This window comes from Wolffia australiana, chromosome 1, assembly GCF_029677425.1.
Source record: "Wolffia australiana isolate 7733 chromosome 1, ASM2967742v1".
NCBI classification, from domain to species: Eukaryota; Viridiplantae; Streptophyta; class Magnoliopsida; order Alismatales; family Araceae; genus Wolffia; species Wolffia australiana.
Genome location: NC_135835.1, coordinates 27,228,987 through 27,242,880, shown reverse-complemented (window position 1 = coordinate 27,242,880; position 13,894 = coordinate 27,228,987). Strand labels below are relative to the sequence as shown.

The following is a 13,894-nucleotide window of genomic DNA, read 5'->3' as shown; positions in this document are numbered from 1 at the left end:
CCATGGTTATTGTGAGAATGGCCACGACAGCTTGGTAAGCCGAACTCAGCCAGAGAGAGAAACTCCAAAATATGATGCTAATAAATAAATAAAAATCACAAAGTCCACAATTTCCAGTATCCTTCCCTCACTGACGAGTGACAAACGAGTAAGGAACCATCTGAGTGATGGAACCCCCACGTGGTGCGTGTATGTGAGAGATCAAGAGAGGTGGAGGGAGGGATACAGGGGGACAGGGAGAGAGGGCCAATGGACCTTGGTGTCGACCTGATCTTCCTGTCTACAATTTCCTTCCAGCCAGATGCCACCCTAATATCAGCCCCCTCACCCAATAGCCTCCCCTCTTAAAAGCACTGGCCCAGACTGGCCCACTCCCCTGGCCGGCTGCTGATAGGTTATTATCAGGGGCCTATCAGTCTGGTAATAACACATGGTTCACTTAGAGGAAATAATGACTAAAAACAAGAAATGACCCAAAACTAAAAAATGCCATCACAATAAAGAGTCGTCAGTCGCAGCAGAGGCAGTAGCAGTAAGAGGGAAAGCAGTAAGAAGGAAAGTGTCTGGATTTGTGGATTTAAGGACTGCCAAGATATAGGGAAGATAGATGCAGACGTAGAGAGCTATCGAGAAGGAGAAAGAATCTTAGGGCAATGAGAGAAAGAAAACCAAAGAAGAGCAAACTAAAAACCATATGAGAGTATTTGATTTCAGGTGAATATAGATACAGGTGTCGTTGTAATGGCTAGTTTCATATTTCAGATGATGTATCACGTGACGTGCATGTGATACACTTTAACAAGGACTATAATGGTGTTGGAAGCTTGATACGAACCTGTTGGTTCGTATCAGGGAGAAGGCGGGGAGGGAGGGAGAAGGCGCCGGGATGGTTGTTGGCGTGCCGGGATGGATTACGGCAGGTGGGGGCAGGCGGAGTGGACGTCGCCTACGGAAGGGGTCCGGCGGAATCGACGTCGTCGGTGGGAGCCAGAAACATTCTTTGTGATACTTGGCGGGCTGCCCTCCTCAAGGGAGGGCTGCTCTATTTAAAGGGATTGCAAAGGTCCAAATGACCTAAATGCCCCTATTGTGCTAAATGGCGAAAGAGGCCTAGATACGTCGGGGTCGTATCAAAGCTCGATTTCAAATGAAAGTGGTCGTGGCGGCATCTGAGAGTAGTTGAGTGTGGGAATAGCCACAAAATCTGTGCAGACAGTGAAAGATGAAGTGGATCGTGGTAAAGGAGGCAGAGAAGGGCAACATCAGGAGTGACACATGATGTTGGACATTTCATGGATTGGTAATATGAGAGTATTGTTTCAATTTAAGGTTGTGGTCCATGTCTGTTCACTGGAGTTTGGGGCTTCATATTGTTTCCTTTTTTGCTCAAGCTATTTTATCAAATATTTTGTTTTTGTTATCTCATTTACCAAGTGTTGTTTCCATGAAACTAAGTAAACTTTAACATGTTGAATTTGATTTCAGGTGAGATCATATATGCCATCAGAGTTGATCCCAGTTTTGCCTTTGTTTTGTCGGGACCTATTCAGGATCTTGGATTCTGTGGACCTGTCGAATGAGGAATTAGTTGGTACAAACATTCTGAGGCTAAAAACTGGAAAGAGGATTTTAATTATTTTTTCAGCATTAGTTACAAGGCACCGGAGATATTCTGACAAGTAATTTCAAGTTGTCATTTAAAACTTTCCTTTTGATTATACAAACATGTGGGTCTTCATTTGATTCTAATTCTTCCTTTTTTCCCAGGCTGATGAGAAATATTATCGACTTGGCTTTTAAGATAGCAAGATATACTCCTAATGTCTGTGTAAGTTTCTCTTTTCTATTCTACAGTTAGCGGCCAAATATATGTTATTTCAAGTTAAAGTATTTTTACTATTGTATTTGGTACAAATCCGCTGGTTCGTATCGGTGAGAAGACGTGAAGGGAGGGAGATGGCGCCCGGGATGGAGGTAGGCGTGCCGGGATGGACTACGGCAGGTGGGGGCAGGCGGAGTGGACGTCGCCTATGTTAGGGGTCCGGCGGAGTGGACGTTGCCGGAGGGAGCCAAATGCATTTCTAGCGTACTTCTTGGCGGGCTGCCCTCCTCAAGGGAGGGCTGCTCTATTTAAAGGAATTACAAAGAGGTCCCAATGACCTAAATGCCCCTATTGGGCTAAATGAAGAAAGAGGCCTAGATATGCTGGGGTCGTATCAGTATTGCCTATAAAAATGGAAACATGTGTCTCAAATAATTATGTCACATGGGAAAACTTCATATGTTAGTTTGAAACACTTTCTCGCCGTGTTCCACCCACCCACCACTAGGGAAACGAGGATTTGAAAGTAAAATCCTATGCATTAATAGAAGAGACAACTAAACTGGCTGAAGTACCGGTTACACAAATTGGCTGTGTACGTAAGCCTGATAAGACAAATTTGCTGTTAACAGTGTAACTAGCATAAGCATAATGAGGCTTACCTGAGGATGCATTTGGGGGTGCCACTGGTGCATCCAGTCAAGTTCTTGTCACACCGTGGAAAATGGGAGATGGTGGGCGATCCCAATAAATGACCCCTGTGGTTGTCTGATGGTGCTTGCCAGAGCTTGCTCCTGTGGGAACCTCCATGCGAACTCCTGATGCGTCTCACTTCTTCTGACCAAACAAGGGCTTCGGATGCAGTTTCCAACAAGCCTCTTTAATGAGTCGCCCCATTTTGCAGAGGCTACACCATGAGTCCACCTCAGGATCATCATCTGTGGGGGATCATCTGACCTTTGGAGAGATGGGACCTCTCTGACACGTTTTCTTATTTATTGCCTTGATCCCAAAGACAGTGGTCTCTTTTATAGGGTCCTCTGTCAAAGTTTGCTGCTGGCTCTCCTCTCTAATGGCTAGGCCACCTCTTAAAATGTTGGGATCCTTTTTTTGTTGATTAATAGAGTCTTGAGGGTATCAAACTGTGAGTCAATCATAAGTCTCTCCCGAGGATATATCAAACAAAGAAGAGGAGGTTGGGAAATTCCACACGTGCGGACTGATCCGACACGTGAGAGCATTTGAATAAAAGCATGGGAAACATCGCGGAAGGCAGAGGCTATAAATAGAAGAGAAGGATCTGAGAAAGGGGGTATGAAGAAAGTCTAGAGTCATCTGTAGCGTCGGAGATTCTCCCAGCCTGCTGCGTCGCCGATCTTCAGGGCAGTTACTCGTCAGATCTATCCTTAACTCCATCTATTCTTGTTTTGGTTGTATAAGCTTGAATTGAGTCATCGAACTGTCCAATTCTTGATCATCAAATTGAAACGTGAATTCTTGTTACATCAAGTGAGGAAGCAATATATCCGTCATACTACGTTTTGGTGAGTTAAGATTCGAAATCTTAACAGTCTAGTCCTGAAATAAATTTTGTGAACAGTCTTCTAAAACATAAGTTCTCTCCTCTGGGTCAAGATTTTTAATGGGCTGCTACTGCTTAGACATATTCAGGCCTTTCATACTCCCATGAATGAGGGTAATTTCTTATGAACAGGGGCTGCTATTTATGCTTTATCATTGTGTTTGGAGTTTGTCTGGTGCACTTTTTCCCTTGCAACCTTAGCATCAGGTGAATGTTACAGGTTCTGGCTGACGGCAGGTTCATCCATCTCAATGAGCCTCACCCTATGTCATAATGGCCTCACCTGGGCTTCCGACTCTGATACCATGTAGAAATAGAGATTCTTATAGGGCATCAAACCTGGAAATGAGCCTCAGATTTTCACAGAAACCTTGACAAAGCAACAACTTGAAGCAGGGATCTCCTAGGCTGCCAAGCAAAGGGTTTTTGAGGGAGAAAGAGGCCAAAAAAAACGAACATTTTGTACCTCAGGTTATTGGATCCACTATCCATTGGTGAGGTCTGTGTGTTATGAGTTACAAGGCACATCAGTCAAAAGAATGGCATAGGTTTCAGGGTAAAAAATAAAGCAATATTATTTATCTTCTCTAAGAAGTGTCATTTCAGCCAAAGGGATTTTGAGTTTTCCTTCGCAATTACCTTCTCTATTTCTAACCTAAACATGTGGCAACACCATGAAAACAAATCTCTTTTGATACTCATGTACCAAGGCTTTTTGCTCTGGCACGTAACCCCAGTGCTGTAGTCAGGGAATGTTGGGACGGGGCTTGGGTCCCCAACCTCTCGGGGTCACTATCAGATCTCCGGTTCGGGGAGTTTGTGGGGAGTTTTTGGGGATGCAATGCAGTGGATTCTCGTGACAGTTGGGTATGGAGGGGGCCAGTCTTTCTCGGTAGAAGACTCTAATTTGAAGATCCGAGGGAACGCGAGGGACGACACAGCAACCGGTAGGACATGCCATCTAATAATGAAGCAAATGCTTCCCCTTAAAGTGAGACTCTTCGGGTGGTTGTTGAGGAGACGGCGACTGGTCATGTGCATCTATCGTCAGAGATGGGCACCGACGGAACCCGTTGTTTGTTCGATGTGCGACAGGGGCGAGGGCTCACACTTATTCTTCATGTGTCCTCTTGCCCAGGGAGTATGGGCATCACAGAAGATTTCAGGGGTGAACATCTCCTCAGACGACGATTTCTGGGCATCAGTCATGACTGGTCGATACCGGAGCAAAATGGAATGGGGCAGACTACTAGCAGTTCTTTGGGCGGAATGGCTGCACCGAAAGGAAGTGGTATTCAAGGGGGGGAAGGCTTCGGTGGAGAATATCATGTCTGACGTCGAGGCCCTTGTATCTTTTTGGGGTTTAGGGGGGTAAAGAGAAGGCCATAATGGCCATGGATGTATATGGTATGTACATAACTTTGTATTTTTAATAGTTACAGGTGGGCCACCGGTTCCGGGTGGTCTGCCTACTTTCTTCAAAAAAAAGGAAAATTGTTCCAAGGATCAAAAAAATGATACTCATGTACCAGTATTCCTACCAGAAAATATTTAAAGGTTAAGCTTTTATGAAAAAGTTTAAAATTTATCATGTGACAGATGATTCCTCAATTGGATATGAGAGTGAAAATCAAAATAGTATTTCTCTATGATATGACTGATTCTTTCGTAAATCTTTAGATTTCACCTTAGCTCTGCGTTGTATACTGGTCAAAATATTGTGTCATAAGACCAGAGAACACTATTATTTTTTTGGTTCATTCAATCCATCTGCACATGCTTTCATTTGTTCTTGTACTCTTATATTCTAGAGTTTTTTGTTGTGGACCACTACTCAAACAATGTTTAACCTGTCTTCAAATTTTTTGACAGAGGATGGATGCCCTATCAGAGAGGGTTGTTTCATTGGCGCTCGATCTTATCTCAAATGTGTTGGAGACGGGTCCTGTGAGTTCAAATTTGATTAAATTTTAGTCCGAGCTGCTTTCTTTTTTGTGCTGAAACTATTAACAAGTCTTCTGGTCAATTTTCATGACTTAGGTTATGGAATGTTAGTTAATTCTGTCAGTGTATCTACATAGGTGAACCCTTTGGAAGTTTAGGAGTCCCTGTGATTGTCACTTTCTTGGAACTGTACATATATATTATTATGTTCCAAGGCTTTTCCATAAATGCTGAAGCTTTTGATCTTTAGTCTAACAGAGCGAGATTTCAACTAGTCAAGAGAGTGGACACATCTCTCTCTGTCAATATCTGTGTTACACTATTCCTAATGTGGACTAGGATTCTACAGAAAGAAACAGAATTAGGTTCCAAAGGAGGAATAGCACATTTTTCTCATTTTATTTATCTTGTTTTCATGGGACTATTATCCGAAAGATTTGTTAGAGATTCTTGTTGACTTTTCAAATTTGTCAGTTATCTTCTGAAGACTTCCATTTGTCCTCTCTTTTGTCTTCTGTTAGCGGAATATTTTTCATCAATTTAAAGGCCTGCTATGTACCCTGTTGAACTTCCCTGTATTTCAGTATTGATCTCTTTTCTTTCGCGTGGAACTTTATGTTTCAATAGTACCCGGAGGTCCTCAAGGATGCCTTTCATCCCCTGATACTTTTCAAATTCCATGTATAAATGACCTGAGCTTTGTCTTGGTGCTTGATCTTGCAATCATTTTCAGCTTCTTTCAGTTGACCTTTAGAAGTTTCCGGAAGAAATGCCAATGAAAGTTCCACACGAGGTCAACTACGTATACCGCAGGATGTACCATGTTTTGTGAGATGAAATGCAAAAGTTTTCAGTTGACCTTTAGAGAGTACGGTCACCGTTACTCTGCCAGAATGGGATGATTTTCCAAACCAACCTCTTGGGGACTTCTTCAATCCATATATTGCTCTCTTGGATCGACACAACTTACTTCAGGAGATTAAGAACAATACCATGGTTGGATCTCCTTGTATATCTTTGAAAATTTTTCCTGCTCCAGCCTCCCTCAGCAGCCAGATTGTCAGATTAGGGTTTCGACTAATGGTTCTTCACTAACCAATGAAATTCTGTATAAATGCAATTTACAAAATTATTGGGCCTGCACTGTTCGATTATTTATGATGCAGTACAGCCAAGGAAGAAACTTTCAATAGAACTCCATTGCATCAAGTGGGTGCCCACATATAGTCAAATATATGGCAGCTACACTAAGCTCAATATAAACCTCTCGGACAAGTTGGATTTAATATTTTTAAAAATTTATGAAAAAAATTAAAAAATATTTAATAATTTACTTCGGGTTCCGGTCCTGTTTGACCCTTGGACCTAAATCTACCCAACCAACCGGTGCACCCTCAAATAGAGGACGAACGGTTCTGATTCTAAATGTCTAGCCCTAACTGAGACCTTAGATTGTGTTCTGCCCCTCCAGGGGCAAACATTGCTTTTTTCTTCTCTTTCTCTACACCACTCAAACGATGAGAAGGGGCTTCAAGTTAATGGCGCAAAGTCAACGCCCTCTGCAAAGTTAAGGGAAGGCTTGAAGGGGCTTGAAGTTAACATAGACAGTGTTATGCATGACTACTAAAGATTGTGAGAGAGTTACAATTGTGCTTGCAGATGTCCAGGTGAAGTTGAGTGGGAAGAATATTTACAGATGAAGCAAACTTGGGGAGCTTTCTCTTGTTGGGAAGGACTCGGAAATCATCTGATGGAGGATCCAATTTCTCTGTTAGAACATACAAGACACTGAAATCTTTGACGACATTTTTTCATTGTTGGATTCTTGCTTGATGTGATTATCAGTTTTCTTCATGTGGAAACAGTGAGGGAATCAGATACAATCCTCTAACCCCAATGGTATCTTAGGCATTTAAGCCCGCTAGGAGCACTTAAGTCATGTCATGTTTAGGGTAGATTGCTTCCTTTTCTTATAAATATGTGTAGCCCTCCCTTGAGGTTGGCAGTCAAGACCAAAAGGTAAGATTGGCCTCTTGGCTGACTATCTCGATCCTCCTTGTCTCGGTCCCGTCCCCTTGACCGTCCAACAATCCCCTATCCCTGTGGTCATCTCACCTGATCTTCAGCCGGCTTGTCCCTGATCGACCCCTACCCTCACTGTTCGACCTCCTCTCGTATCCTTCCCGTTTCTCCTCTCCACTGTTCCATGCCTAAATGGAACATGCGATGAAATATTCCAAACCTTTGGCGGCAACGGCAGAAACCTTCGGCCACAATAAATTATAATTTCTTCTTTGGATATATCAATCGCAGGTCTATTACCTTGGTCTATGATTACTGTTTCTCAGATCACTGCCTTTGAAGTATTTTTATGTACTTGATTCTAAAAATTCCTCAAAATCTCAAAGTTATGAAGTGATTGACTTCAGCAATATGCATATGATGCACATAATATATTTCCAAAAACATGAAAATTTTTCATCTAACTGTCTGTCATGAAAATGTTTCATTTTTCAAAAGCAACCTCAGTCCACTGGCAGGTTTGCTCCCTCAATGAAAAAACTTGCTGTGTAGAATTGTTCTACTAGAACTTTAATCATGTCACCATACAAAAGGATTCCCACACCATGTGGATCTAACTTCTTTCAGACTTCAGTTTTTCCATTTTTTTATTTATCTTCCGGCCATAACTCAATAAACACTTTTTTTAGTGGAAATGCTTTCGTCACGAGCTTTCTATTCCATCAATCAGGGCATTGAGTGGCACATAAGATGTTCAAAGAAGTGGGTTTCTGGTAGGATTGAGTGAAAGGACAAACGATGATTGAAACATCTTCCCCAGTATTCTATAGATGTTTTAGTGCCATTAGAAATCTATAATTGTGGGAAGCATAATTTCAGGTTTTTAATATTTGGTTAAAAATAAAGAATAATGTGATGAAATATGTACGAAATCTGCAGGGATGGAGGTTAGTCTCGCCTCATTTTTCGATGCTTCTTGAGTCATGTATCTTCCCCGCCCTAGTGCTTAATGAGAAGGTTAGTTTTGATGCGCTTTTGTATAACTGGCTTATCCTAATATTTTCGGAGTATATTGACATGTAAAAAGTTTAGGTCATCTCCAGACAGAAATTTGTAGCAAATATCTTAAATTAAAAATGCGTGTTGTTTTTATAATTTTGGGATTCTTTTCAGTGTATTGAGAAAAAATGCGTAATAAACATGGGATGAGCAGATAAATGTATCTTTTATCCAAATCTTGTGACATCAGATAGTCTCATTAATTTTTTCGGAAATTACTTTCCCGTACCATTTATTTACCTTACCATGACTTTGAGATTTTCTTTCTACTTTTTTGAAGGATATATCTGAATGGGACGAGGACCACGAAGAGTACATGAGGAAAAATCATCCATCTGATCTTGTCTGTATCATCGTTTCTTCACGATCTTCTCTGCTATGATTTCTTTGAACTTTTGTTGAAACGTGTTGATCAATCTGCACATTTAGGAAATCTTAGCTTGGGCAGAGGATTTGTTTACCGCTAGGAAAAGTGCTGTGAACCTCATTGGCATAATTGCAATATCAAAGGTTTGCATCTGCCATGATCATTTTATTTCTAATTAATGTGAAGATGTGATCCTATATCTATCTATGATTGCCTTCTCAATTATTATCAAAATTCACTCAGTGGGTGCTGTATCTCAGGCTCCACCAATGGTTTCTCCTGCTGCAATAAAACGCAAAAAAGGAGAAAAGAGTAAAAGAAAAGATAAAGCTTCATCTATCGGAGAGTTATTAATCTTACCTTTTTTATCAAAGTTTCAACTTCCTTCAAATGTCATGGACTTCCGAGCTACATCTGAGTGAGTTTGTTATACCAATAAAACTGCTGAAAGTTCAGCTATACTTGTTTTTAACAAATTTCTGAGACATGCAGATATTTTGGAGCTTTAATGGCTTATGGAAGCTTGCAAGATGTAAGTATGATTTTCTCTAGTTTCATAGATGATGTTTATTTCACGTCGATAATTTAGTACTATCAAACTGATGGGTTCATTATTATTTTTCTTGATTTTAAAGACAAAACGCTGAGCAATTGACTCGAATTTGGGAACCTGCAGTTCTTAAAAGAGAGAAATTCAGCTTATACAACGGCGTTGATCCAAAGGAGGATTTTGCCAATTTACTCATTGCCCCTTCAACATCCTTGTTTAGTGACTGCTGCAAATTGGGTTATAGGAGAGCTTGCATCGTGCTTGCCTCAGGTTGTTCCTTTTGAATCTCATTAATTGATCTCATTTATTTGTTCACATTTGTAGTGGCAGGTATTTTATCATCTCACTTTTTTCTGATTAGAACTTGGGCCCTAAATAAAGTTATAAATTTGGGTACCCATATGCTTCATCTCTGATGGATGTACTCAGATTGTGTATAATTTTAAGACGCCTGTTCCTACTGTCATTTTACTTTTCCTAAAGCTTAAGGATTTACTCTCTTTCTCATCTCTTATTCTTTGAGGTCTGGCCTCTCTGCTCAATTAAGGTTTTCAAGTACCAAAACCATAAATTTTATGTTAACGCGAACCATCTTTGCTCATACTATTTTGTAATATTTTATCTTACCCAAATACTAGAGTTTCAGAGGTGTTCATTCTGTAGTTCAAAATCATGACTTACAATTTGCAATATTCTTAGGAGATTAACCATGACATATATACATCTCTAGTGATGGCATTGGCCGTCCCAGATCAAGACGATCGTTCGTGTTATCCAGTTCGCATTTCTTCTGCATGTGCCATCTCACAACTCCTCCAAGTAAGAATGTCTCAGTCACATCACTCATCGTGCATTTTTCCGTGTGATCTGACAAAAGCATCTGGCAGAATGATTATCATCCTCTTGTCTGGTTGCCTCTCCTGGAAATCTTGGCTAAAAGGATGCGTGAGGTGGATGAAAGTGAGGTTTCTGTGCTGTTTCAGCTTCTCTGTACTGTGGTTGAAGCTGGTCAGCAAAAGGTTTACACCCACATTCCGATGATTATCTCGAGTATTGTGAACATCCTACTAAAGTATCTGGGTCCCAGTCTTGAACCTTGGCCACAGGTATTCTCCAATGTGATTTCTCTCATCATGCCATTGTTGCATTTAGGGTTTGGCAATTTTTAATATCACCACCATCGTCAACATCATCGACCCCCATTGACTTTCTTAAGAAAATCAATCCTCATTGACAGTGACAAACTTTAGGGTGGTTGATGATGATGATGACGTTTCCAGGGTTTCTGCTGACGATACAAATGTTAGGGTGGTTGATGATGATGATTTCATTGTCAAGGTTTCTGTTGATGGTTGATGTTGACCACGGAAGGATCTCAAATACAGTTGCAGCCGTAGGTCAACATAAGCCATCAACTTGTACAATTCTTGTTAAAATATTGACATCAATGTCAACAGCATTATCGTCAAGTTGATGATGATGATGACGTTGACAGAAATTTTCTTGAAATGTGGATGGTAGACAGTGACGGTAAGTTGATGCCCACTGTCTCCGATGACTTCATCAGCAAACTGTCAACCAACAAAATATGTCAACTCTATGTGGAGGTGCCGAACCCTAGTTGCAAATGAATTGATTCTCTTATGATCATTCGTCTTGGTTTCTAACTCTGTTAGATATATTTATCTTCTTTTGAGTGTTAGGTTGTTGAGCATGGATTTTCTAGTTTATCTTCAATTACAGACATCTGGGAGGAGTATTTGGTCATCGAAGCTGGCCAGGAAAAAACAGAAAGTGCAGAGCTTGGCTGCTCAACAATAGCTGCTTCCTTCTCAAACCTGTTACAGAAGGCTTGGCTGGGACCAATACAGGTATTCTTTCACTTGCTTGATAGATAAAATCACTCATTAGTTTTGTTACTCAATCTTAATTAGTTGGATCACCCCAAAGCAAGGATACTTGAATATTTGGCTCAGAACAAGATGATAATATGTTAGGTGCCATATTTATGATGTTAATGTTACTCTCCTCTCTCCTCTCTCCTTTCTCTCTCCTCTCCTCCCTAAGTCACGTTTATATTTTCCTCTTTTTCTTCTCTTCGGGACGTATCGGCAGAATGCCCTAAAAACATATTCATCTTCTCGTTGACTTGGTATCAGAGCTCCTCTCCAGCGGTCTCCACTCCGGCATTCAGCCATCCGGCCGCCATCTCCGTCCAGTCTGGTCGTCCTCTCCCGCTTCAGTCCAGCCGCCGTCTCTCGATACACTCTTCCGGCTGTCTCCCTCATCTCTCCGAAAATTCTGCAGATTTCCGGCGATCTCTCATCCGGTGTCTCTCCTCATCTGAATCTTGAATTTCTCCAAATTTGAAATTCAGAATTTCCCAATTCCCTCTCTCATCACTCAATTTCCGGCAATTGACTCAATTCCCTCTCCATTCCCTCTCAATTCCCTCTCGACCCCTCTCAATTCCCTCTCGATCGCTCAATTGCCTCTTGATCTCAACTCTCCTTATATCCCCATCCGACCAACAAACTGTCCTTATGGGCGATTCGACGTTCTTGGGCGATTCTTCACTAGCGGTCGTCTCCGCTCCAGTTGGCAATCCAACTGCTGGGAAGCACTCTATAGTCACTGCGCTCACTCAACCGGCCTATACGTTTGACGGGACTATGGTTCGTTGTCCACGGCCTTCATGGAGTTTCTCAATGCCCATCGTCTTTGCCATCACTTGACCGACCCTCCGTTGATAGAATCAGACCCGTCATATGCTGAGTGGAGCTCCCTCGAATCCGCCTTGTGCACGTGGATGTGCCAAAGCGTCGTGAATAGTATCATGGAAACAATCAGCCGGACCTGACCAGCGCGTGCTCTTTGGCAGCGTCTTGCCGCAATGTATGCGAACAAGAGCAATGTGAGCAAGACTGTACGCCTATATGAAGATCTCTTCGCCTGCAAACAAGGCTTGCGGTCACTCCAGGCGTACTACGGTGCCATGGAATCTATCTTCACCGACCTAGCTGTATATCAGCCTCCGTCTGCGAATCTCGAGACATTGACCCGATACAGGGATGAACTACGGGCTGGAGCTTTTCTCAGCGGCCTACGATCTGAGCTCGCGGATATGATCCATGGCCAAGTACTCGGAGGTGCCCGGGTTATGCCTATTGAGGAGATTTTCTCAGCTGCACTCCGAGTACAAGACAGTGTGCCGCCACCATCTGGTATTCCATCTACTGAGGTATCAGCACTTGCTGCCTCAGGATGTCCTCCGAAGCCCTCCAGGAAGGGGATTGCGTCAGGCAAATCCCGGAATTCCTTCCCTCCCTGCAAGTATTGCGGGAAGATGTCACATCCTGCTGAGAAGTGTTGGAAGGAGTTCAGGAAGCCGGTATGGGTATTAGCTGCTGCTGGGGGCAAGTCGGTGTCCGCCTCGTCGAGTGTGTCTACACCACTTATGACGGCAGTCCCAGAGCCAGCTGCCCCCTCTTCCAGGAATTATCAGATCTCGGTCTCTCCAGCTGAACTGGCTTATCTCCAGGCCTCCTGAGCTTCAGCTATGCACACTCCACTGTCGGCGTCGTGCCTGGCCTCGCTAACCGCTAGCCTTGCTTCTTATGCTGGAGGGAATGCATCCACTCCAGGTACGTCCGCCCCTGCCCTCTTAGCTTCTAATAATATGTCTTGGGTTATTGACTCGGGGACTTCGACTCATGTACCCCCTCTATCCTCACCTCTTATCATCCTAATTCTTCCATTCCCCACGTCCATATAGCCGATGGATGTTCATGTCACGTAAACGGTTCCGGTACCACCCAACCCACCTCCACCTTGCCCCTGCACAACGTCCTTCATGTTCCGGGCTTTCCCACTAATCTCCTCTCTATTAGTGCTATAACCAAATCTCTCAACTGTGGAGTGTTCTTCTATCCTTATCACTGCATCTTCCAGGATCTTCGTACAGGAAAGAGGATTGGACTGGGCTGTGAGAATGGATGCGGCATCTACGAGCTCGTGGCAGACTCTCCTTCCGTTGGCCTTCAAGCTCTCTCTTCACTCTCTGCCCCTTCATGTTCTTCCCAAACCTCCTTTTTGTGGCATTGCCGATTGGGCCATCCTAGTTTCTCAAAACCTAAAGACGTCTTACCATGGTTAAATCTGTGTGGTTTCAAATGTGAATTGTGTGAATTGGGGAAACACCATCGATCTTCCTACCCAGCGCGCACGAGTATTCCCTCCTCTCACCCATTCGATCTCGTGCACTGTGACGTATGGGGCCCTGCGCAGCATGTCTCACCTTCCGGAGGCCGATACTATATTGTTTTTGTGGATGACTATACCCGACTTAGCTGGACCTATATCATCAAGAGCTGCAAGGAAGTTCTTACCCGTGTCCAACAGTTTGTGACGGAGGTTGCCACACAATATGACACTACTCTGAAGGTTCTTCGTACTGATAATGCTCTCGAGTTCACCCAACATGCTATCGAAGCATTCTGTGCAGAAAAGGGAATTCTTCATCAGACCACGTGCCCATACACATCCCAG

General features: G+C 42.8%; 1 protein-coding gene across 2 annotated transcripts in view; it reads left to right on the top strand.

Annotated features, from left to right (window-relative positions):
* Positions 1 to 13,894, top strand: part of LOC144713120 (ARM repeat superfamily protein) — a 33,228-nt gene that overhangs the window by 12,470 nt on the left and 6,864 nt on the right. For both annotated transcript variants that reach the window (XM_078587617.1, XM_078587625.1), the window contains exons 6-17: positions 1,486 to 1,679; positions 1,768 to 1,828; positions 5,277 to 5,351; positions 8,310 to 8,387; positions 8,710 to 8,772; positions 8,859 to 8,939; positions 9,057 to 9,214; positions 9,289 to 9,328; positions 9,473 to 9,616; positions 10,046 to 10,165; positions 10,234 to 10,452; positions 11,050 to 11,217. In XM_078587617.1, coding sequence (XP_078443743.1) covers positions 1,486 to 1,679; positions 1,768 to 1,828; positions 5,277 to 5,351; positions 8,310 to 8,387; positions 8,710 to 8,772; positions 8,859 to 8,939; positions 9,057 to 9,214; positions 9,289 to 9,328; positions 9,473 to 9,616; positions 10,046 to 10,165; positions 10,234 to 10,452; positions 11,050 to 11,217 — 1,401 coding nt within the window. The remainder of the gene's footprint in view (positions 1 to 1,485; positions 1,680 to 1,767; positions 1,829 to 5,276; positions 5,352 to 8,309; positions 8,388 to 8,709; positions 8,773 to 8,858; positions 8,940 to 9,056; positions 9,215 to 9,288; positions 9,329 to 9,472; positions 9,617 to 10,045; positions 10,166 to 10,233; positions 10,453 to 11,049; positions 11,218 to 13,894) is intronic.